This window comes from Anser brachyrhynchus (assembly GCF_964034855.1).
Source record: "Anser brachyrhynchus genome assembly, chromosome: 8".
Taxonomy (NCBI): Eukaryota; Metazoa; Chordata; class Aves; order Anseriformes; family Anatidae; genus Anser; species Anser brachyrhynchus.
In genome coordinates, this window is record NC_137702.1 from 17,575,486 (window position 1) to 17,599,860 (window position 24,375).

The following is a 24,375-nucleotide window of genomic DNA, read 5'->3' on the forward strand; positions in this document are numbered from 1 at the left end:
AGTGCTTATCAAATAGCTAAAGTAAACTGTGTAAATTGTTACCAGACTTTACATGTGTGGGTCAAAGGTGTGGTAACTGTTCAGTCTTTGACATGGAATAAGCCATAGTTCTAGCTGTATGTCAGTCCAGTATCTGTGTTTCCAGAAATACGTCAGATAGAGATGTCTTTGTCAGTGCTGATACATAGAAAGCTATAATACGACGTTTCCTCTCCCCTCAGATGAATACAGATGACCATAAACAAAATACATCTTTCATTTCTCTGTGTCTGTATATAAAAACAAATGGAAATCTATTCATGAGCCTCATCAATTAATGCATGTAAATACTTACTGGCCCTGCAGCAAATTGAATCTGACCTTCAGAATGTCATTTTGTAAAAGCTGGAATTGCGTGATCAGTCAAGGACAGCACAGAACGTTTCATTAGCAAGTCTAGTATGAAACCCAAGGGATTGGGAGAAATGTATGACAGGTGGTCAGAATGACACACCCAATTCACTGGGGTCTCGTTTTTCAAGCTGGCATAACCTACAAAGAACTAGTTCAAGCATCTTTTTATGACAGTAGCAATTGGCAGAGGCATCTGAAATAAGAGGGCTCGGCACCTGTTTCTGTAAACCATCTTGCAATACTGTAGGGAAGTGAGAGTATTTGACTAGCAGCTGCAGTTGTGTTTTTTTGTTTACAATAGGAAATTGAGTTAGCAACCCTTGATATTAAAATGGAAGTTATGTACCAAGCAGGCAACATGTTTTGCTTTGGCTTCTTGTGTCTGGAAATCAGCTTTGTGGACTGTGTAGAAGTAATAAAGTCTTTGGCTAAGAACTGATACATACAGACAACAACAGAGATGTTTCTTTGATCTTGGGTTTGCCACCAGAAATCTCATGAAAGTAAGTTTTCACAAAGTTTCTAATACTCTAATGTAGCCGCCATGCAAAGACAAGCCATCCTACAGCATGAACATCAGAAAACTATCAGAAAGGTAACGAAACTAGAAGTTCAGCTAAGACTGCATTTCAAGCTGGAATTTGTCAGGAATTTTTTCCATCAGTGTAGCTTTTGACGTTGCATGTAGCCCTGTTTTCTTCTTTCCTATTTTTAATTATGGCACATGGAAAAAGGGGTGGTGGTATCTGATTATTATGCAGTATCTGAGTTGGCGTGCATTCCTTTTGGTGCGTAGTTGCCATCAACAAAAACAATGTCTTCTGGGCTTGATTGTTCCTGTTCTGTCTGTTGATTTCTACACCCACACTAATATCACCACCCGGATTGCAGTGTCAGGAAGGGTGAGACACAAGAAGATGTTTATTGTCTCTGAATGTTAGCCTCAGTGGGAGGGGGGAAGCAAGCCAGAACTCAGTGCTTTTTTTTCCAGCAAACTTTGTGCTTTTATATAGTTCTTCAGAAAACTACATATTGTGGTAGTGAACTGTGACCAACATGGCATTTGAGACTCCCTTTGTGCTTGTATAGCTGTAAGAAAAAGAACAACAAAAAAACCTCTTTGACTAATATTTAAGAGGTAAAATACTCTGCCAAAGCAATATTTCAGTTCTGTTGATTGAAAACATACTTGGCATTGCAAATGATTGAAATGTGTGGACGCACTGCTGGCAACTGTCTGTTAATTCAGATACTATGCTGCTGCTTCCTTTTGAAGATACTTGATATAGTTCCTTTAGGAAAAAAAAAAGTTTTCACTATGCCACCACATCCTCCATTTTTGCAGACCATGCATTAAGCTGCATACTAGCTTTAGAAAGGAGAGACGGTTTTATTAAATTGTAGCTGAATGTGGAGAATCGTACCGCAGCACTGGAGCTCTGGGTATGCAAGTGTGTGAAATCATGGAAAGTTAGTCTCCTACAGGCAGGTGTCTGCTTCATTTTGAGTCTTACATAGCTTTGTTCAGGGTATGGGTGGGAGAAGGGATCAGGGTGACATGAGACTGCAAGAACAGAGCCTTCCTCAGTCTAGCAGGTGTGATTTCTTTGGTGAAAGAAATCTATCCATCAGGCGGGTTAAGTTTTTTCCTTCAAAGCACATGACTAGGAACATAAATTTGTGGGATACATCCTGGTAATGAGACCCAGTAGAGATCCAGAGACAAACAGTTTATATGTAGTGTCCTGTGTGGTAATGATTGTTAATGTGAGAGCAGCTGATGAGAAACTGGAAGAGGTTAAGGGATGGCCACCACATTTGTTTTTACACTTAAATGCTCACTGATGCTTGTTTTGCTGTTCCTCTGCCAGAAGGATGCAATGAGAAGTTTTGCTGCTAGGCCTAAGTGGGAATATTCTTGGTCCTCTGGTCAACCATACAAGTGTATGCACGTGTTTATAAAAAAGAGACTTATTTTTCTGTGTACATCACTCTCTCTTTCTCGCTCTGCTTTATTATTTTTCCTGTACAGTCATGTAGATTCCAGTACAGCACTTATGTAAGCAAAAGTCCTGCTGTCTTAGACACTCTATCCTGTCACAATTTCCTGCTTAGAAGGACTGTGCACAAATCCTGCATATTGCAGACACAGTGTGCCTGCTACATCCAGTGTCTGCACTGATCCAGTGAATTTCGTGTGGGCTGTACCTCTGATGTGTTTGTATGCAGCTTGTGACCTGTCTGGAACAGGTTGCATTTTCTCTCCATGCTCTTTCTCTGCAAGTTTTCAGTAATTTCAGTTTGATCTGTTGATTTCTTCCAGAAAACAATTGATTGAAGAAAAAAAAATAAAGGTGTGGGAGTGGAGGGAGAAGGGATGTGTCAGGGTAATTCGGCAATTACTGGATAGGAAGAGTAGCATAATCAATGGAAAACACAGGTCTAAAAATACTGGGAAGCTGAGGAGCTGCACAGACACACAACAATTATGGGAGTAGGAGTAAGGTCAGTTTACGTTATTCCTTGTTCAACAAAACTAAGCACATTAAAAAGAGGAAAATACTCCTGTAAATTTAAGTAAAACGTAAGAAATCGGAGCTAACGATTTGGGAGCATGTTGGTTGGAGCAGAAATTTAATAATTCTACATTTTCTTCACTCTCTTCTCAGGGGGTAGAACGCTCCGTTTGACACACACAACTGTATCAGATGAAGGGCAGTATACTTGTGTAGTGACCAATGCTGCAGGAGAAGCGAGGAAGGATTTTGACCTTTCTGTTCTAGGTAGGTACATGATAATTTCTGTTACAATAGAAGAAGAAAAGATACGGGGCTATAGTGTATACTTTGCTGGTATTTAAAAAATCATTATGCCAAAATAAACGTCCTTAGGGGAAAGAAAGAAGCATCTGATAACATGGTCGGAAAATCAGGTTTTAAAGAGAAGTTGCTTCTACATGTGAATTTGCTGTACTCTTCGTTTTTAAAAACTAAGATTCTTCAGGCATAATTTAGAATAACTGCCAGTTACTTACATTTTGCGGTTTATTGGTCCTTTTCTGAAAAGGATCTGTGTCAATGTACCTCTGGCTTCAGTTACGTTGTTATTTCAGTCTCATGGAAGTTGGGATGCTGACAGCCAGATTCCCACCCTCCCTTCAGTTGCTTGTTGCTCATAGCTTCTCTATGCCTTGGATACGATGAACAATGTGAATCAGATTATAGGTGATCTGGAAAAGTGGGGAGGTTGTTTTTTCCTGGTCTGGTTAGTTTTCAGCCAGGTCAGTTCCCTGCTTGTTCACCACATTGCCTGTGAATGCCAGTGTTGGTGAAAGGAAGATGACAAGAGTGAGTGGTCAGGGAAGTAGCACTGTTTCCTTTGGCACCAGCCTGAATTTAAGGTGTTTTAAAGTTGAAAGAAAACTACAGCCTCAGAAAACCATGTGTAACTTGTTCTGTGTGTCTGTTGCACCTAATGCTTGAAGGCAGAAGGGTGCAACCCTGTATGATGATGCTCATGAATTAAAATCAGCACTGGGTGTAATGTGTATAGCTGACTTGCATGATGATAATTTGTTGCAACAAGGATGTGAATGCAAAGCCAGGACCTACAGGGAGATTAAACACGAGATGGAATCAATTTTGAAAAACAGATCTCTGATCCAGCAGAAATTTTCAATTCTTCGAGCTTTTGGTATTGTAAAGCAAATAGCTAAGTGTGGTAGTAGTGGGAGACCCTGCTAGCGTATTATACAAGCACAGCAGGCTTATTAATGGCTGTTTGGAACTCTTAATGTGTATTTGTGTCACATTACTTACTTAATTTCCCTCCCACTTCCTGCTTTTTGGTTTAGTAGCTATTTATTATTTCTATCAATGATTAGCAGGCCTGATGGAAGTTGTCTTGCAGCATTACTGTATATAAATTGCCTTAAGTTTCCAAGTGCCTTAAGCTGCTGAGTGCTATCAGTTTCCCTTGCCTTCAGCTGACTTATGCATATTCAGTCTGTAAATGATAACTTATGTTCATGTCAGTTCATGTTTATTTGATGAGCTCATGGAAGTGTAAGTCTGGTAGAATGGAAGAGATGTATAAACACTGAAAAGCATTCATTGTTTTACTGTTTTCTTTGGAGGGTGTTAGTAGCAGGGTGTTCATGAGGCTTCTGGGAATCTCTCTTGCATAGGCTTTGTTTGCCTTGAAGACAAATGCTCAGTGAAGCTGATTTCAAGTGGGCTAAGTGGAAAATTCCTTTGTTCAGTCTCTTCTTCCCTCCCCCCAGTAATTTCTTTGTCCTTCTAGAGGAAAGTTACAGGAATGTGGCCTGATGGTGACACAGACTATATTCACCAGCTCATTGTAAATAGGAACCATACAGAGACATCCTGGTGTTTCTCTAAATTGGAGTAGGAGGTGCAACAGGAGAGCCAGTTTGCATGGAGAGCTTGGTGTAACAAGCCTAGTACTTACATATTTGCAAAACATTTGGTGTGGCTTTGTCTTAGTTCTGAAATGTGTTGACATCTTACTGTGTTATTTTGGGGCCAAAGTGGTGAGTTGCTCTGTTTATTTATGCGTACTAACTTCTGGCCAGACTTATGTCCTGACCTTTATGATCATAGGTTATATTTTATCCCATCTAATTCCTCCAGTTGATGCATCTTTGTCTTGTCATATTTGAACACTAGAACACGTATCAAAGTCTGTTTTGCATTGCTTGTACAGTCACACTAGGGAATGTGATCATAACTGCACCACAAGGGGGTAAAAGTGCCAGTGCTGGCCACATCTTCCTGCATACTAAATTCTGCTAACCCTCATCTTGCCATGTGTCTTGTTCAGAAACCAACTTCTCGATGTGCTGAAGCAGCATCTTTGCCATTCCAGTCATCAAGTGAAATTTGAATCTCTTTTAACTTTTTATTTTCCCTTACTCTAGTTTGCACTCTTCATTAGTATGGAAGATCACATGTATCATATTATTTTTCTCTGTTAACAATGAATTCTGCATATTATCGTGGTTGTTATTTTAATAAAACTTTCGATTCCAACTTACTGGTAGGTCACAAGTAAGCTGTTGAATATATTTTACTTCCTCTTTTTTTAGACCTTCCATATAGGCTGAAAGTTTGCATTTTATAGGATTATTAAAGAGAAGTATCTGGCCCCTTAGTCCAGCTTTTTTGTTATAAAATTTCCCCAAATCTCTTGGAGATTGAGCTGCTTTCTTATAATTGCAGGCCTCCTTTTAAATATGTAATACTCCATGCCTACTTTGATTTTCTTTTTTCCTGAATCTACAACTGCCTCTACTTTGCGAGAAACAGTCCATCAGTGCTCTGGAAGTTTGTGGGCCTGAGAGGCTCCTCACCAACACATTGACAGCTTGGCCTCCCTCATCCAGTAACGTGTTAGTCTCTGTGGTCCTGTTGACCAGGATTAGTTGGAAACATGTCATCAAGTAGTCAGTTATACAGTACGAGTTTTCTTGTACAGAGTTAGCTATTCAGGATGTGGATAGGTATTTTAATGGTATGGTTTTATCTTTTCTTTCCCCAGAGAAACATGATTTGTACCACAGCAAGATGTGTAATTTGTTCAGCTGCCTCTCTGGCAGCTGTAATTGCATAAAACACATTTATGTCTTTACACAGAACCTACTTGTTGGTAATCTATTGTATTGCTTTGAGTGTGCTTGTAAGAAAAAAAACCACACATAGTATGTGAACAAGCGAGCTTTTTCTGTCCAACTGCTTTTGTTGTTGTTTTGTTTTAAATCTGTTCTTTCCCTAGACTTCTAGATGGATGCTTTCAATTAATGCTGGAAAATAACTCTTAAACTTAAGCACGTTGTTTGAGCAAATGAATCACTTGCCGCTTAATGTGAGTGAAGGAATTTGTTTGCAAACTTATAAAACTTAGTGGTGCATACAATCAAACCTGGCCTTACTAGTAACTCAAGTGTTCATCCATGTTGCCCTGATAACCATACTCAGAAATGTGGGGAATATGCCTCAGCACTCTGAATCTCTAGCTGTGAAAACAGTGAGGTGATACACTCAGTCTGTGGCCCTCTCTTGTCCTCGTCATGGACCAGCATGTTTAAGGGATGCAGAACAGAGGTATAGCTGTTGTCCAGGCAGGGTAGCTCTACACTGACTCTCATCTGGAGCTGTTTCTGTCAGAGCGGAGCCATTTATTGATTTCTGTGACTAAGGGAAGTACACCCCGACACACATGGCCTCAATAAGTCTTTGCTGTATTTAAATTGTTTGTAAGTAATAGTTGCTGGTATTGTCTCCTTGTCTGATTGCAGTGCCTCCAGGGATTGTGGGTGAAAATAAGCTGGAAGATATGAAAGTGAAAGAGAAGCACAGAGTTACCCTGACATGTGAAGTGATAGGTAAAAGTATACAGTATTTATACCTTTACTGATCTGATCTCATAGTGTTGATCTTCACTTGTTCTGAACAGGGTGTTTTAAATGGAATTTTCACTTCAGTGGAATTTTTAAATTTCAGATTTAACCTTAGTGCATGTGGCAGGACTAGCACCCCTTGTTTAAAGGTAGTATAAAATGTAACCAAGAGGTTAGGTGCTGCGGTATTTCTTCGCTAAAGTCCTGTAGAATTTAAGAGGAGGTATATATTACTTCAGGATGTTCAAAGACTATAGAATATGTATTCCAAAGCATCTTCCTAACGAATATATTGTAAGGTGGCATCAAAATTGAATTTTTCTATTATTCAGAAATCTTGCAATATCCTGGAGGCTATACAACAGCTAATATTTGCAATTCTCTTAACTCCATTAAGGGAATCCTGTACCACAGATCACCTGGGTAAAGGATGGGCGACCTCTAACTGAGGATGAAGATCACAAGTTTTTGTCCAGTGGGCGTTTCCTGCAAATTACCAATGCTCAAGTCACTGACACGGGGAGATACACATGTATTGCATCCAATACAGCTGGAGATAAGAGCAAAAGTTACAGTCTTAATGTACTTGGTAAGACAGCTGGGCTGGCTCTTAGAGAAAAAATATTAATCTCAGGAAAAAAACAGATAATCACATTGGAATTTTGTAGTCTTTTAATTATAGCAAGGTTTAAGTTGCCTGGCTATGATTAAAGTTTAATGGCTATGTAACTGATAAATGACAGTAGTTCAACAGAAACAGCAGTTCCGTGCTTTAAACAATATAGACGTAGAAAATGCAGAACTATAAGAGGATCTTATCTGTGGGGAATAAACAAGTCAGTATGTTGGCTTACTGTGATTCAAGGAAGGAGTATCAGATTGTAATCTTTTTGTAAAAGCTGAAACCATCTGCAGTTTGCTTTTTCCATAATAGTTATTGCATAACCAAATACAAACAATGGCGAGTTTGTTTTCCACATCCTCATTTCCTAGGCTCATACCTCCTACCAGTTTGCTGTGCACAGGATCATCAGGCAGCGGGTCTGCCAGCTGCTGTGCAAGAAGTGGCTGGCTTCCTGCTGACCTGTGTTTGACAAGGGCTAAGGGCGGATGGATTCCACCAACAGGGGCTGACCTTTGCAGTACAAAACATAAAACCAAATGAATGTTGTCCGGTTCTGGGTTTCAGTATGCCTACTAGGAATGCCTCCCAGCTATTTGAGGCTGGAACCAGATTCTGAGGCTGAACACTGAACACAATAATGGCTTTTCAGAGCGGTCTTTTCTCTGTTTGATGATTTTCTTGCTCCTAGTGTCTCCAGTCATTGTGGGTGCAGACAGCTATGGCAATGCAGAAGAGATCACTGTTATCCTCAACAGCCCGACGTCACTGGTTTGTGAGGCTTATTCCTATCCACCAGCTACAATCACCTGGCTGAAAGATGGTAATCCTTTAGAATCAAACAGAAATATCCGCATTTTGCCAGGTAAATTTTTTGTTCTGGTTGAGAACTAATATAATGCTTTGTTCTTCTATTGTTTGGTTACTGCTATATTTTTTTTAATAAATCAAAGAATGTATTTCTGTGAAGTGCAATATTTGTACCATTTTAGCACTGGCAATTCCATTATTTTTAAGTGCTTCACAACTAACTGACTAATTACATGTATTTTATTTGTATTCAAGTATTTATCCTTTTGTTCCATAGAGCTAAATGATGGCAAACAAGTTCATTGGAGTTACTAATGAATGGAAGTATCTTGAAATTAAGTGTGGGAATGAACTTGATGGAGAGAGAAAAACCACAAAGCTAGTGATGAAGAATGAGGTGTCATTTTTCTATGCATTTAGTAGTTTGCAATTTCTAATTTGTGGAGTAACTGTTACCTAAAACATCTATGGAGGTGGAAAACAGGAAAAAGCTTTACTTGTAACACTGAAGTAATGTACGTGAACCAGTACTTCAGCATTATTAACTGCAGCTGTTCAGAGAAGGAATGAGTCTTGATATTGACAGCGAGGAAGTGAATTATTACATGGGGGGACAATTCTTAGGAATAGAGTCTGAAAAGAGCTGCAGCCAAATTAGACAGTGACTCATCTCTGAGAATGCAGACAATATAAATCATAAACAAGATAGTATGGGAAGGAAATTGATGGATATCAAAGTTTTAGAGGCCACCTGAAGTCTTAAATCCGACTGATTCATTCATATTTAAATTTCATTTCACATTGTAGCTGTTGCTGCTATCCATTCTCTGGAGAGGGAGTTGGGGGCCTATTTCATATGAAATACTGCACTGAAAATGAAATGCAGTTCAGAGGCTCCCATCCACCAATTTATGTCGGATATTCTGGTTTTGCTTAGTTTCAGTGGTAATACCTAATTTTCCATTTTCTGTGAATGAAGTGCAGAAACCTAAGTCACTTCTTTCTAACTATCTTCAAGAAATTTCTAATAAAAGCTATGTTAACAGATTTTCCAAGAATCCAAGATTTTCCAAGATTTTTCCAAGCAACAGGTGTTGTGATCCAAAGCACTGCTGCAAATTATGCACTCATTTATTGCAGGGTATACATGGTGGTAAGCATTCAGTTTCTTAAGCTCATCTAAGGGCAGAATTGAGACCAAAGGATTGAAAATATGCTGCAGAAATCGTTTAAATAATCAGAAAGAAAGATTGTAACTTAGACACTATTAAGGAATGATCTTTTTTGGCAGGTGGTCGGACCCTGCAGATCCTAAGTGCACAGGAGGACAATGCTGGGAGATACACCTGCATAGCCACAAATGAGGCTGGAGAAACTTTGAAACACTATGAAGTGAAAGTATACAGTAAGGAGACACTTCCAATATAATTTTTTTTGTTTGCATTCTTCCATTTTTTTCAGTGTGTTACCTATCCTGGTGCACAAAGGGATTTCTGTTAGTGGTTTTGTTTACCAAACATCTGCATTAGCTCATGACATTGCTTGAAGACAGGTACTGGAAAAGTTTGCTGTTGCATCCTTTACAAGGGCTGGTGTAGGGCCAAGAATCTTTGTACCACACAGGGGAAGACATTTAAGAAATGATGAACTTCAGTTTCTTTTGAAATGTTTTTGGTCATGATTTTCAAATCAGGCAAATGCAGCACAGTAGATGTGAGCAGAGAATCTCGTGAGTACTGAAACTCTTTTAGAAGAAAAGGAGGGGAGGGGAGCCCTAACATCTAATGGAAAACTTTCTTGAGTAAGGTAAAACAGGAGGATACTATTTTTATATCTTCCCGTAAAAGACCATATGCACAAAAGCTTTCCCATTCAAGCTTTCCTGTCAGCACATTGTCCTTTGGGCATCTGTGCCTAATATTCTATTTTAATGCTCAAACTCTTCATTATGGGCTCAGTCAAGCATAGTTTCTCATCTCTCTCTCTTTTTTAATTTGCTAACCTTTCAGTCTGAATTGGAGTTTGGTTTGCTCCTTCACAGTAACCATACTGTTATTTTAATTACACAAAGTTCTTAATAAGGCCCCATTGGACTAGGAATAACGAGAAGAGAGTTCGTAATTGAAGTATGACTATATAGCACCCCCCTGACCCAGCCCCCCGTCACTGCCATTGCAACTGTCAGCTATTATGGTACTGTAAGCATCAGGGAGAATTTAAGATATCACATTAAAAAATAAAATAGAAAAATTTTGAAAGCATTTAAAATAATTTCAGAGGTATTATGAGACCAGGCTGGGGGGTTGTTTAAGAATTTTGAAATGTTCTGTTTTCATTCTGATTCAGAAGGAAACAAGATTTTGCAACGTTGGGGTTTCAATGGAATGGAAATTTTGAGTTTTAACCAGCTACTCTGAGAGTGGACTTTGGTTCAGACATATGGTTCTGAGAATATTGGTTTCCATTAAAATGCTTTTTAATGACTGCAGTACACTGAACTTTGTAGAATTTAAGCCAAATGCATAATAAAGTGCTATAGCTAGGTAAGGCTATAGTAGGTTTGCATGTCTACAAATGTTGAACACGGCTGAACTATATTAGCTGAGCTGTGGGAAAGAGCCAGATTATATGGGGAATGCACTTGGTGTTCCCAGGGTTATTGTCTGGGTTTTCCCTTTGTCCAGCTAGTTTTGAAATTCTGCATAAGACAGTATCTCAGGAAGGTCTCTCTCACTCCCTTTGTTTTTGTGTGCAGTTCCACCCACCATTAACAAGGGGGATAGCTCAGGGATGGGTCTCTCCCCTAAAGAAGTGAAGATCAAAGTAAACCACAGCCTTACCCTGGAGTGTGAAGCGCATGCCATTCCTGCTGCTGCAATCAGCTGGTACAAGGATGGACAGGCCAGTGACTACTTTAATTCCTTCTAATGGGTGGATTTCCTACAGAAACAACTGCATATTCATTACCGCTACTAATGAACATTCATGTAGTGCAGCAGGCTCGCTTGCACTGCTAAAGTCAGTAGGAAGTCATCTTCCCCTGTCTCCTGCTGGCAGAATCACCCCTTGAATCTCTTAGGATGCTTGCTGCAGGTCAGATCTCTGCAAATTGACCCTCGTTTCTTTGTGGGTGCCCGGCAGTACAACTGAGACATCAGCCATGGGGTTTCCAGGGCCTACTGCTGGCCTGTGCTTTAAAGAGGGAGGGCTCTACCTAGAAGTAGCGTCCCGTGGTATTACCACATCGCTTTGCCATCATTTGCATTCCCCAAAGGCCTTTGTGCAGAATGGCCCCATGCTTGGTTCCTCTAACTGCTGCCCTTGCAGAAGTTGCAGAGAGCCTCCCACTTGGTTCTGGCAGAGTGTGCAAAGCCACAAAAGCATCTGGATCCTCTGCGAGGGGGAATGAGGCGTGGTTCCTGCCACACGCAGCCTTTGCAGCAGCATCGGTCTGGAGGAGAAGCAGTTTTGAAGGGCGATGCCACAGAATCGTACTGATGTGTAACCTACTGGGAGTTGCTATAAATAACAAAGAAACAGTGCAACTCTTGTGTAAGGAAGGAGAACATAACAGCTCTCGCTTTAACTGTTGTTGGCAGGGCACATATGTGGCAGACTTCTGCATCTCTGCAGCTGGACAAGCTCTTGCTGGATTTATGGAGCATGCAGAAACAACCTGGAGTCACAAGAGAGACTGTGTATACACTCTCTGCTTGCTTTGAGCATATGCTGTAATTCTAGGCCCTCCTGGGCATACTGATTATATTGCCAATGAGAATTGAAAGGGCCTCAAAGAAGGACAGTGGCTATAAGCAGCTTACTGCCATTGTCAGAGCACTGACATCCAGCAGCTTTTTCTTGCTGTGCCCCTGGGAAAATGGCTTTCATTCACATCCGTGGACTGAACTGTCCCTTGAAGGCCATGAATTAGGTCACTCCCTAATGTGTTCCATTTTTGTTATTGAGAGATGTAGGTTATATTGCTGTAGTCTGTGTTGTCATGTGTGATGTAACTTGTAGGTACAGTAACATCTAATCCTGTGCATGTCTACTACATCAGTTTTATGTTCACACCATGTCCTTGCTGGGCAGCAGATCGTAGTGGTTGTGTGACTGTAGGATGAGTTAGATCAGGTTGTAAAACTCACAGAGAACTGTTCTCCAAGTGTAGGTTTTCGATCAGCTCATCAGCTTGGCCAGTGACTTCATGGGTTGAGTCAGCCTGCTTTAATCAGATGCCGTAAGAGCACTTGCCAGACAAGGGTGGCATTGCTCCTTTCAGCAGCAGCTAGCAGACAGGGTTAGGTGTGATGTAAAACAACATCCTCTTGGGAGACCAGCTACCAATATCAGAAAGGTGGAAATACACAGTGTCTGACAAAGATGAAAAGCAAAACTGTCTTCAGTGTTACGGGCTTGGGGCTTGAGTAGAGTTACTCCGGGAGGAAGAGCTTTTGGGCTGAGGGAATGAAGGAGGAGAGCTGGGCTTGCCGCTGTCACGCAAAGCATTCCTTCCCCTGCACCACCTGTGGCCAGGGATGCCAGCCCAGGAGCACCTGGCTCAGGACTGCACCCCAAGCGGTGTCCTAAGCTACTGCTTCCCTTGCAAGAATTGAAAGTGGGCCTTGCTGGCAGCATGACCAAAAATTGAAGGATGTTCGGTTGTCAGTGCTATCAAAACAGAGGAAATATTTAAAAAAAAAAAAAAAAAAGAAGTTCTTATTCCCAGTATACTGCCTTAGGAAGGATTTTGAAACAATCAGAATTTGACCAAGAGAGATGATGTCATACTGCTACCACAAGTATGGCTATTCCTAATTTATGATTTCCATATTATTAATTTACGTGTTAAAAATACATTACAGCCTCTTAAACCAGATGATCATGTCATTATCCAAGCCAGTGGCCATTTTCTGCAGATTAAAGAGGCTCAAGTATCAGACACTGGTCGTTACACTTGTTTGGCATCCAACATTGCTGGAGAGGATGAAGTGGAATTTGATGTAAATATACAAGGTAAACAGAATTCAAATAATAAAATTCCTATTTTTTGGTAGTCTAAGCCTCCTTATTTATGTTCTGGAATGTTGGAATTCTTTATAATTTTTGTATCATTTAGCCCTTCTTGGTCTATTCTAATACTCTTGTGTTCTGTGTGATTTCTATTGCATATATATTTAGTTCATCTTTAAGAAATACAGTATTTGATTCTTCTTTCTTTCACATGTTGTGACATGGAGTGTGTCTAAAATCAGTGGAATGCTGTCATAGATCTACTCTTCCTCTACCTTACATGAAAAAGTTTTAATTTAGCTTAAACTAAGAGGTCGTATTTTATTAACTGTATCAGGTAGTACTTGGAGGCTCCAGGCATAAGCACCCAGTTGGCCTACACGTTGTGTAAATACAAGAAGACATTCATTAGTCATTTCTGAAATTTTAAACAAAATTAGAATTTGATTGAAAGCAGATAGTTTGCTATTTAAATAATTATTGTTAATCAATACCCTCTGTGTCTTGTTATCAGGTCCTCTTACATTGTTATTTATTAGCCTCCAGAAAACATTCAGTAGATTGGTCAATTTTTTGTTCTGTTGAAAAGTACTAGAATTATCCTGGCTAATCTAAATGGGGGGAGGTTAATTTAATAAACTTAATTTTACTTACTGCTATTTAACAATTACAGTATGTTTTGTATCTCTTGACTTCATAACTAGTTGTTTCCACTGTAAAATTATCTTTTTTTTTTCCTTCTCAATCATAGTTCCTCCTAGTTTCCAAAAGCCTTATAAAGGATGGGAAACTGGTAACATGGTGGATACAGGAAGAGGTGGAGAAAATAAAGATGTGATTGTCAACAATCCCCTGTCACTGTACTGTGAGACTAATGCTGTTCCTCCTCCAGTTCTTACATGGTATAAAGATGGCTATCCTCTGAGCTCTAGTGATAAAGTACTAATACTACCTGGTGAGTATTAAAATATGTCATACTAGGACCTTAAGAAATGGTGTTTGGTACTACCATACAAATGCTACTACTAACTTTTCTCCTTGAAAACATTGCATTAATTTTCTTTTCAGGCTTTCTCGACTGGAGAAATTTCTTTCCAGTGATCAGATTTAAGCAAACTGTTACCTTTTTTGATTTAAAATGCAGAAATGGTGAGGATGTGAGCACTGTTGAAAAATGAAATACAACAATATCTACTTTCTGATGTATTTCTGATTTATTTCCTTAATATGTTTTGCTTTGACAAAATTACAATTAAAGTAGAAAAGCCTCTCAGCCAGGGATAGAGACATGGAAATATTACAGTAGCAAAATCACCATGAGCTTCTACTTAGGCAAAAGAGAGAGAGGAGCTAATAATTGGAAGCAGGGACATGTGGCCTGGGAAGAGTACAGGGATGCTGTCTGGATGTGCAGGGATGGGATCAGGAAAGCCAAGGCACAGATGGACCTGAACTTGGCAAGGGATGTGAAGAACAAGAAGGGATTCTATAGGTACATCGTCCAGAAATGAAAGGACAAGGAGAGTGTACCCCCTCTGATAAAAGAGAAGGGAGAACTGGTAACAAAAGACATGGAGAAGGCTGAAGTACTCAACACCTTCTTTGCCTCAGTCTTCCCTGCCAGTCAGGCTTCCCATGTCTCTTGTTTCCCTGAACCTCTATGCACGGGCTAGGGGAGCACAGTCCCTCCCACTGTAAGCAAAGAGCAGGTTCGAGACCACCTGATGAAAATGAACAACTACAAGTCCATGGAGCCCAGTGCCATGCACCCCAGGGTCCTAAGGGAATTGGCTGATGGAGTTGCCAAGCCTCTCTCCATCCTATTTGAAAAGTCCTGGCAGTCAGGGGAAGTCCCTGCTGACTGGAGAAATCACTCCTGTTTTTAAAAAGAGTAGAAAGGAAGACCACTGAGCTTCACCTCTGTGCCTGGGAAGATCGTGGAACAGATCCTCCTGGAAGCAGTGTCAAGGCACATGGAGGGCAAGGAGGTGATCCGGAACAGCCAGCATGGCTTCACCAAGAGCAAATCATGCCTGACCAGTCTGGTGGCCTTCTCTGATGGAGTGACTGCATCAGTTGACAAGGGAAGATCGACCGATGTCATCTACCTGGACATCTGCAAGGCTTTTGACATGGCCCAACATGACATCCTGGTCTCCAAATTGGATAGAGATGGACTTGATGGGTGGGCCATTCAGTGGGCAAGAAATTGGCTTGAAGGTCACACCCAGAGAGTGGTGGCCAATGGCTCCATGTCCAGGTAGAGGCCAGTGGTGAATGGTGTCCCTCAGGGGTCTGTCTTGAGACCAGTACTGTTTAATATCTTTATCAATGACATAGACAGTGGGATCGAGTGCACCCTCAGCAAGTTTGCAGACGACACTAAGCTGAGTGGTACGGTTGATACAACAGAAGAAAGAAATGCCATCCAGAGGAACCTGAACAAGCTTGAGAAGTGGGCCCACATGAACCTGATGAGGTTCTAAAAGTCCAAGTGCAAGGTGCTGCACCTGGGTCAGGGCAATCCTGAACATGAACACAGGCTGTGAGAAGAACTCACTGAGAGCAGCCCTGCAGAGAAGGACTTGGGGGTTCTGGTGGATGAAAAGCTCGACATGAGCCAGCAGTGCATGCCTGCAGCCCAGAAGGGCAACTGCATCCTGGGCTGCACCAACAGAGGTGTGACCAGCAGGTCGAGGGAGGTGACTGTCCCCCTCTGCTCTGCCCTTGTGAGTCCCCACCTGGAGTCCTGCATCCACGTCTGGGGCCCCCAGCACAAGAAGGATGTGGGGCTGTTAAAGCGTGTCCGAAGGAGGCCACAGGGATGCTCAGAGGACGGAGCAGCTCTCCTACAAAGAAAGGCTGAGAGAGCTGGGGATGTTCGGCCTGGAGAAGAGAAGACTCTGGGGTGACCTCATTGCAGCTTTTCAGTACTTGAAGTGGGCTTATAAAAAAGATGGAGAGTAACTCTTTGCTCAGGCAGATAATGACAGGACAAGGGGGAATGATTTTAAAGTGGAAGAGGAGAGATTTAGGTGAAGTGTTAGGAGGAAATTCTTTACTCAGAGGGTGGTGAGGCACTGGAACAGGTTGACCAGAGAGGCTGTGGATGCCCCATCCCTGGAGGTGTTCAAGGCCAGGCTGGATGGGGCTTTGAGCAACCTGATCTAGTGGGTGGTATCCCTGCCCATGGCAGGGGGGTTAAAACGAGATGATCTTTAAGGTCCCTTCCAACCTGAGCCATTCTGTGATATAATTCCATGATATGATAATGCTGAGTACAAAAAGGAAGGTCTTTCTGTGCAGAGGATGATTTTGGGTAGTGTCTGTGAAGAAGCGCAGTGCTAGAGATAACGTCTGGCTGTGAGTTACGGAAGAACATTATTCTTTCCTGTGGAATTAATTACTCTTTTCTAACATATCAGTATGAACATTCCTGAATTTAAAGTATCTGCCAGTACAGAAAGTAGCTCGGAAATAAAAGTCTTTAGTTACTTATAATCCAGAACAAATGCTGACCATTCATAATTTTGCCTGCTCAGGTCTCTAGTGAAATGTGGTGTGGAAATGATGGAAATGGCATGATTTTACATTTAAATCTTAAGTGTATTTATCTTCCAGGAGGCCGAGTGTTACAGATTCCACGGGTACAGGCTGAAGATGCAGGAAGATACATGTGTGTGGCAGTAAATGAAGCTGGGGAGGATTCCATTCATTACGATGTCCGCGTGCTCTGTGAGCTTTCCTGCTTTTCTTTTTTTAAAATGTTTACATAAGTTTCTAGAGTTTTGTAGAAATATACAGAATTAGATGAAAACAGTGGTCATATTGTTAGTTCTGGATGTTTTTCGATTATTGTTACAGGAACTCAATTGCATTAGGCCAAGCATGCTTCACTTCACTGTAAAGAAAAGTGTATGTAGAAGTCCTGGTTTTATCTTGGTATCTCTTATTTTCTATCCAGTTTCCAGTTCAAAAATCTGACTTGTTCTAGACTTTTCTCTCCCCTGATTTTCATCATGATTTTCTAAAATATCTGCAAAACTCCCAAAGTCAGAAGGGAATTGATGATTCAGATCCACCATTGCATTCCTGTAGAGTCCATTTGTATGATTGATTTACAAATATTACACAAAAATCTTGTGTAATATTTATATGTTGCTTGTATTGCCTCTTGATGTAATCAAGGTTTTTGTCTTTATTTCTATTTCTATATCTATCACTGAAAGCACTGAGTTATTGTTAGGAAGAGGGGCCTGCCTTGGGAATCCTGCTTTGTTCTGGCAGCAAAGAACTTAACAGATTGGCTGGAAAATGAGTTTCCCCTCCTCTTTATGGTTGCTCTGAATAAGTGTAGCTCTCCTGCAGTCCCTTGAGTTATACTGATTCTTTCGAGCTGAACTACTCTTGGGATTTTATTATCTTTCACTGTAGTCACTGAAGATTTACCTGTTTCCTTCTGCAAACCAATTCTCTGACGTCTTAAGAAAAATACCTGTGGGACATGCTAAGTCACAGTATTCTTACAATGTTTTGCTCTTTTCCAGTACCACCATCCATCAGTGGAGCTGATGGTGATCTGCCTGAAGAAGTGACGGTACTTGTGAACAAGGTTGCAGTGATGGACTGTGTCGCAAGTGGCAGCCCTTCTCCAAGTATTACCTGGGAGAAGGATGGCCACCTTCTGGCAGAAGATGACAAACCCACATTTTTATCCAATGGAAGAAGATTGCAGGTAGCTCTAAGTGAAGAACGTGGAGAACTTTTTTAGCATCACAAACAAAAATCACCTGTAAAGACAAATCTGTTCAGATTTGTTGAATATGTGATTATGGATTATTTTTTTTTTAATGAGGTGCTGAAAACCTAAGGAATTTCTTTCCCTTGTCCCTGTCCCTGAGCTGCTTATTCCCATTCCTCTGTAGCTCCCTCAGTTGTACTGACCCAACTGTTTGTGGTGTCATGCTGTGAACCACATCAATGAAATCACTTGGTTTAAAATAACATTGATTTTTGTGGAGAACAACATAGTGCTGTCATCTTTATCCAAGTGTTTGTGTTAAACAATTAACACGTGTTAAACTAATTAATAATTGTGTTAAATTAATGGTGTTTAATTATTGTAAAATTTACTGTTTTTTTAAAGTGTATTCTGAAGAACCGCTCCCTTCCTATCAGTAGATGAAATTGAATCAAACTATTAAAACAGTTAGAAAGCTGAGCTTAATTCTCTCTATTTTCATAGCATGATCTAGGAATGTAATATAAAATGTAAAAGCCATATGGAATATTAAGATTTTTACTTAAATTATTTTGTCAATATTAGTTTTGTTATTAATTTTGAACAAACTTAATGGGAAAGGTACCTCAGTGACCTTTCTGGAAGTTTGAGATGCACAGTTTTGCAGAAGAGATTCTGAAAGGAGTAGCATCAGTGGAAGTATCATCAGTTTTCAGATAGACTTCTTCATAACACTACAAAGGCATTAGCCAAAAAATACAAATCAAACAAACAAACCTGTAGACTTGTAAGCCCCAAAGACCCTTGGGGTCTCTGGGGAGACCCCAAAACTTGATGTTCTGACAATAAGTTGTCTTATATATATTATTTCAACAACAGTCTTTTTCTTTCTCTTAGATTTTGAATTCCCAAATAACAGATACTGGCAGGTATGTCTGTGTTGTGGAAAACATAGCTGGAAGTGCCAAGAAGTATTTTAACCTAAATGTTCATGGTAAGTATAATAATCCATAATTTGATTATTATTTTTTTTTTTCCAAATGTTAGTTCAGTCTGAATGTTTTAGCAGAGCATTTAGGTACATTCTTAGCTTTGTGTGTATAAGTCACCATATTGGGTGTAATGGAAATTCTCATGTACTAGAAATTAAATACAAGTTTGTAGTACCTTGGCAGTGCATGGCTTTTGCTACCCCATCTTTATAGGTGGAAATTGTTATTGTGTGTGTACATTATGTAGGTGTTGCTAAGCCCTGTGATCATGAATTACAAACAGGTTGAATAACAGCCTGTTTTCATTTGTTTAAGAAGAGCATTTTTCAAGAAAGTTATGATTAGAAACATTAACCAAAGAGATAAAGCATTGTAAAACCTTACGTATTCTTCTGTTTCCTCTTTTAAGATTCCTTTATATTCTTTTTTATTGCTGTTGAGTTAGAGCAAGGTTAAAATAAATTTATGCCTTTGGTGTCACTGGTCTAAAACAAATATAATCAAGAAATTAAAACATTTTCCATTATTTTAAAAATGTTTCTCTACCACCTTCCCTAACCTTTTCTGATAAGTCCAGAAAATCATGTTAGTTCTAATTAACATTTCAGAGTTAACCGTAACTTCCCCTTTTATTTCTGCTCACTCTTCATCCCACCACTTTAACGTCTCCATTCCAAACTGAAGATCAAATAACCATTACTCCCACAAAGTCAGCAGCACAATTGCATTTTGAAACCTACCAGGGAATACTGGCAACTAAATTTTTTATCTGCTTTCACAGTACACTTTAGAGACATAGAATCATAGCATGTTCTGAGTTGGAATGGACTTTTAAAGATCATCTATTCTAGCCTCTGGAGTCTTCTACATATGATAAGGATCATTTCGTGTATCTTTGTTAGCTAGCTAATCTTACAGTTACATACTAGATAGAAGACAAGTGCAGTCTTCTCTGTCTTATTTGAGTGTAGTCCCATAATCCAAGACATCTGATGATTTAGGTTATAACGTACAGAAGATAAAAATCTTGCAGCAAATTTACATACTAAATGAAACAAATTATAGTGCTTTTTTCAATTCAGTGATTCAATTAGCCAAAAAATAGTGTTATCATGGAAAGAATTTGCCCCTATTCTCTGAGAGGTTCTTTTCTTTCAGTGGAGTATACCCAGATTTCCTGATGCTTGAGCTTTGTTTTTAAATTAAAAAAATTTGCTTTTCTTGACATTTGTGTTCTAACTTAAACTTCTTGTTTTTAAAATATTTGTTTATAATGACCATAGTCTAATAGTGTAGTTTTAAAATAAATATTTGTATGAAGCTTCTTTGCATTCTAGCTCAGCAATATTACTAATTTGGGGCTATTAATCTTGAATGCAATTTCATTTGAAAAATTAGACTAATGCTGTTAAGAAAGGACCACCCAAGGTGAAGCACTGATGAAAGTGTATTATCGTTAAGCAGCATGATCTTTGTTTTGCCAGCATCAGAAAAAAAGTGATTTTTCTAGCATTTTTATGTTTTTAATATAACTGCTTTTATAAAATTAAATAAAGTGTTAAAAATCATCTTTAATAAGTTGAAAAATTCTTTTCTTACCTCCAAGATGAGTAATAAAACCTTAAAAATAAAATTAAACCTTAACAACCCTGAAAATAAGCATCTGCTTTTAAAAATCTCTATCTCTAACAAATGATAAACAGGTCATTTTTTACGCTGAATGCTACAATTGAGCCCATTACTGCATCTTTATACACACAAAAATACTTCTGCATATGTGCATTACCTACGGTGCATTTATGGGTGCTTTGCTCACACAGTAGAAGCCTGCAGAATTTGAAGTGCAGTTTAAGCAAAATTCATTAAAAGATAACTTAGATTTGGCCCTTTTTATTTAGTTGTCCACTGTCTTGCACTGCCAATAATCACATCTGTGGGAAAGTAACTGTAAAAGGAAATAAATGTAAATATCTATAAAATGTCATCAGATCAGAATTCTCCACTAATTTTAGTGAACTGTTTTATACTCATTATCAGGGAAATAACCCTCAGATATTCCATGCTGAAAAATATGGAATGAACTCTCCCATTTCCATCGACTCCTCTTGTTTCTGTTGTGCCACAGAGGAGCAATAAACTTGGCTTAATGACTGCTTTGTGTCATTCAAATGACAGAAAGCAGCTGGAGTATTTCTGGTGGGTATGGTCCAAAATACTTTAACATTTCTGTCTTTGAAGAAGAGGATTCCATGTGTACTTTGGAATGATTTTTCCACCCAATTGAGCCAAGAACATGCTTTTGCTTTCCTCTTAAGTGTTTTATATATCCACACTGCAAAAACGTGGAAACTAAAACTTGGGGTTTATTAAAAGGAAAAGATTTACAGTTATTTCTTTTTAAATAGTTATTGTAGAAAGGTCAAATGTCTAAATAGTCTTCTCTTTAAAAGCACTGGGACTTGGAAGCTTAAAAATGCACCCCTATGAGCAATGCATGTGTGTCAGAATTTTAAACTGCTTAGCTCACTATTACACAACAGGTTTGTCTGGTTAAAAAAAGTGCTCTGGTTCTCTAGAATGGGAAAATAGTCTATTTTGGAAAGAACAGGAAAAATACAATATCAGCAAGAAATGATGCTTAACCCTCTTAGATATCCTGACAAAGTAAAATTTGTCCTGCCTTACGTAACAAACGTTCTGTGAGTACAGTCTTTTAAAAATTCAGAATACTTTGATCAGGAATTGTAGGATCTTTTAGAGGTCACTGAACTTTACCAAATTCCACGCAGAGAAGAATTGTAGATGAAATTGTTTCCAGATACTTCCAAAAAGCAGAGGATCCATTCACAAAGTGTGAAAGATTTTTGCTACTTTGCCCTTTGGCAAAGCTCAGCAATTCAGCTTTATTTTAGTAGATCAGGATCTTGCAGAATATTGTTTGCTGATGCTGTGAAAGACACTATTAATGTATTTCTCTCTGCAGTTCCTCCAAATGTTGTTGGTACTAATCCTGAGAATTTGACCGTGGTCGTGAATAATTTCATCTCTCTGACTTGTGAGGTCACTGGCTTTCCACCTCCTGATCTCAGCTGGCTCAAGAATGGAAAACCTATCAATTTGAATGCTAACACTTTTATTGTGCCTGGTGAGGAATCTCAGATATTTCTACAGCCTTTGTACTGGACTTCTGTCTGTTTTGTGTTGATAAGGGTGACAGCCACTTATGGAGCTAGTATATTCTTAGTATTGCTCCAGTGAGTAGAGAAGACACTTGGCCTATTGTGTTTTTAAAGTATTTAATAATGTCTTGGCTGTTGGATGGGTTCACTTCTAAGGAGAACTAGCTCTGACTGAAAGCACTGAAATAAGCTGTGTGAAAAAGACTGTTGGGCAAGTCACGTAAAACAGAGGTCCTCTGATAGAGGTATTGATTAAAATTGAGTCACTTTGATTCACCTTGCAAAGAAATGATCAGAAATAGTGATGGAGGCTGGGATTAGTTCTGCTGGCTTAGATGACAAAAATTAGCAACCCTCCCATTACTTCCATGGGAAACAGGGTGAACCCTTAGTGATTGCTGAATCAAGGAAGAAATCCTTGTATCTGCTATCTCCTTACCCATTCAAAGTTCCTCACTCAATGAGATGAGTGAGTGTCTGTGTCGTTTCTGCTCCTGCTGCTTATCTTCAGTCCAGAATATCTAGTGCAGATCACTTGCTGTGGTGCTCAGTCCTGTCCTGCAGCTATTACTTGGCTGGGGGCTGTGTTAACAGCATAGACTAAAGTGCAGACTTGGAACTTGTTTAATGGCAGCAGAGGCATATATGCAGTTTAGTAATCCAGGTGCAGGCAGTAGCTTCACAAATGGAGACGATATATAGGGGATAAAGGGTAGGATAGTGACAGAGCTTGGGGAAAAGAGTATAGTCAAGTTAGCAGAGAGGGTTTAGCAACCATGAAATAAAGAGGCCTTAAAGGTGTGTTAGTGGTCCAAACTTACAGTTAACAGCACCAGTGAAAGACCCTAAAATTTTCTTTGATTTTTTTATGGATTAATGAACCACAAAAAACAGTGGCAATTGCATACATTTTTGAATCTGAGGTTAATTTGGTGCCTGTGCTCAGTCTGTCGGACACAGTCTGTTGTCAATTCTGTTGTATTTGAAATTGATACCATAACGGCAGAATAAATATCAACACTTCTCTTTTTACTTCAGGTGCTCGGACTCTGCAGATCCCTCGAGCCAAACTATCAGATGATGGTGAATATACTTGTGTTGCCAGAAACCAAGCTGGGGAAAGTCAGAAGAGGAGCTTCCTAACTGTCCTTGGTTTGTTTTCAGTTTTACTATTTTCCTAAGATAATATCTATTGCTTAGAAAATGCAGGTTTTTCTTAGGTTGTTTTTTGCCCTCTCACAAAACAAAGACAGAAATAACTCTGAGCTTCTTCTACAGTCCCCCCAAGCATCAAAGACCATAGTGGAACCTCACTGACAGTGCTCAACGTGAGAGTGGGCACCCCGGTGATGTTAGAGTGTGAATCCAATGCTATCCCACCACCAGTCATCACCTGGTACAAGAACAGGCGTATAATTTCAGAGTCTGCAAATGTGGAGATCTTAGCAGATGGGCAAACATTACGAATCAAGGGTGCGGAGGTAGGTCAGGCTTGTGGGATGCTGCATCTGCCACTACTCCGCTACTGTTAAGCAATTATTTTGTTCTTTATGGGTGTGTTTTACTAGATGAATGTAGGAGATACATTTGCTGGAGGCCTTTAATTCTGTGAAAAAGATTTTGAGTTGGCAAAAGCTGTTAATATCTCTATACTGTAGCATTAATATAAGATCTACATAATAAGCTGTTTTTGTTTTAAATTATTTTTAAATTTGTTTAAATCTTTATTCTAGGTTTCTGACACTGGCCAGTATGTGTGCAAAGCCATAAATATTGCAGGACAAGATGATAAAAATTTCCATCTTAATGTTTATGGTGAGCATACTCCACACTATCTGCAGTAGTCATTATTATAACGTCATAGATATTGTAGAGCAGATAATTCAAAATCAATTTACAAAAATATTTGGTAAGCAAACTATTCAGACTTCCATTCGATTTGTAGTGCCACCACATATAGAAGGCCCCGAACAAGAGTGGATGAATGAAACAATCGGTAATCCCGTTACCTTTGTGTGTGATGCTACTGGAATTCCTCCACCGAAACTAGCCTGGTTTAAGAATGGAAAACCACTAGGTAACATTCCTTCATGCTCTTTTCTGCTCTTTTTCTCCCTTTGGAGTACTGTTGTGCAATTTGTAGTCTTTTTTGTTTTTGTTCATCTGTCTCTAGGCTGCCTCTTACGTTAAGCGATTGGAATCTTTTT

At 39.5% G+C, this 24,375-nt stretch overlaps 1 protein-coding gene across 7 annotated transcripts in view; it reads left to right on the forward strand.

The window, feature by feature from the left end:
• HMCN1 (hemicentin 1) overlaps nucleotides 1-24,375 on the forward strand; it is a 246,794-nt gene that overhangs the window by 172,189 nt on the left and 50,230 nt on the right. For all 7 annotated transcript variants that reach the window (XR_013954316.1, XM_080602312.1, XM_080602311.1 and 4 more), the window contains 16 exons: nucleotides 3,063-3,176; nucleotides 6,710-6,796; nucleotides 7,209-7,400; nucleotides 8,125-8,298; nucleotides 9,535-9,648; nucleotides 10,999-11,144; nucleotides 13,109-13,259; nucleotides 14,008-14,211; nucleotides 16,878-16,991; nucleotides 17,804-17,991; nucleotides 18,895-18,991; nucleotides 21,973-22,134; nucleotides 23,207-23,320; nucleotides 23,447-23,649; nucleotides 23,902-23,983; nucleotides 24,114-24,245. Coding sequence is in view for 6 of the 7 variants with exons in the window: in XM_080602312.1 (XP_080458438.1) it covers nucleotides 3,063-3,176; nucleotides 6,710-6,796; nucleotides 7,209-7,400; nucleotides 8,125-8,298; nucleotides 9,535-9,648; nucleotides 10,999-11,144; nucleotides 13,109-13,259; nucleotides 14,008-14,211; nucleotides 16,878-16,991; nucleotides 17,804-17,991; nucleotides 18,895-18,991; nucleotides 21,973-22,134; nucleotides 23,207-23,320; nucleotides 23,447-23,649; nucleotides 23,902-23,983; nucleotides 24,114-24,245 (2,274 nt within the window). In the remaining variant the exon portion in view is untranslated. The remainder of the gene's footprint in view (nucleotides 1-3,062; nucleotides 3,177-6,709; nucleotides 6,797-7,208; nucleotides 7,401-8,124; nucleotides 8,299-9,534; nucleotides 9,649-10,998; nucleotides 11,145-13,108; nucleotides 13,260-14,007; nucleotides 14,212-16,877; nucleotides 16,992-17,803; nucleotides 17,992-18,894; nucleotides 18,992-21,972; nucleotides 22,135-23,206; nucleotides 23,321-23,446; nucleotides 23,650-23,901; nucleotides 23,984-24,113; nucleotides 24,246-24,375) is intronic.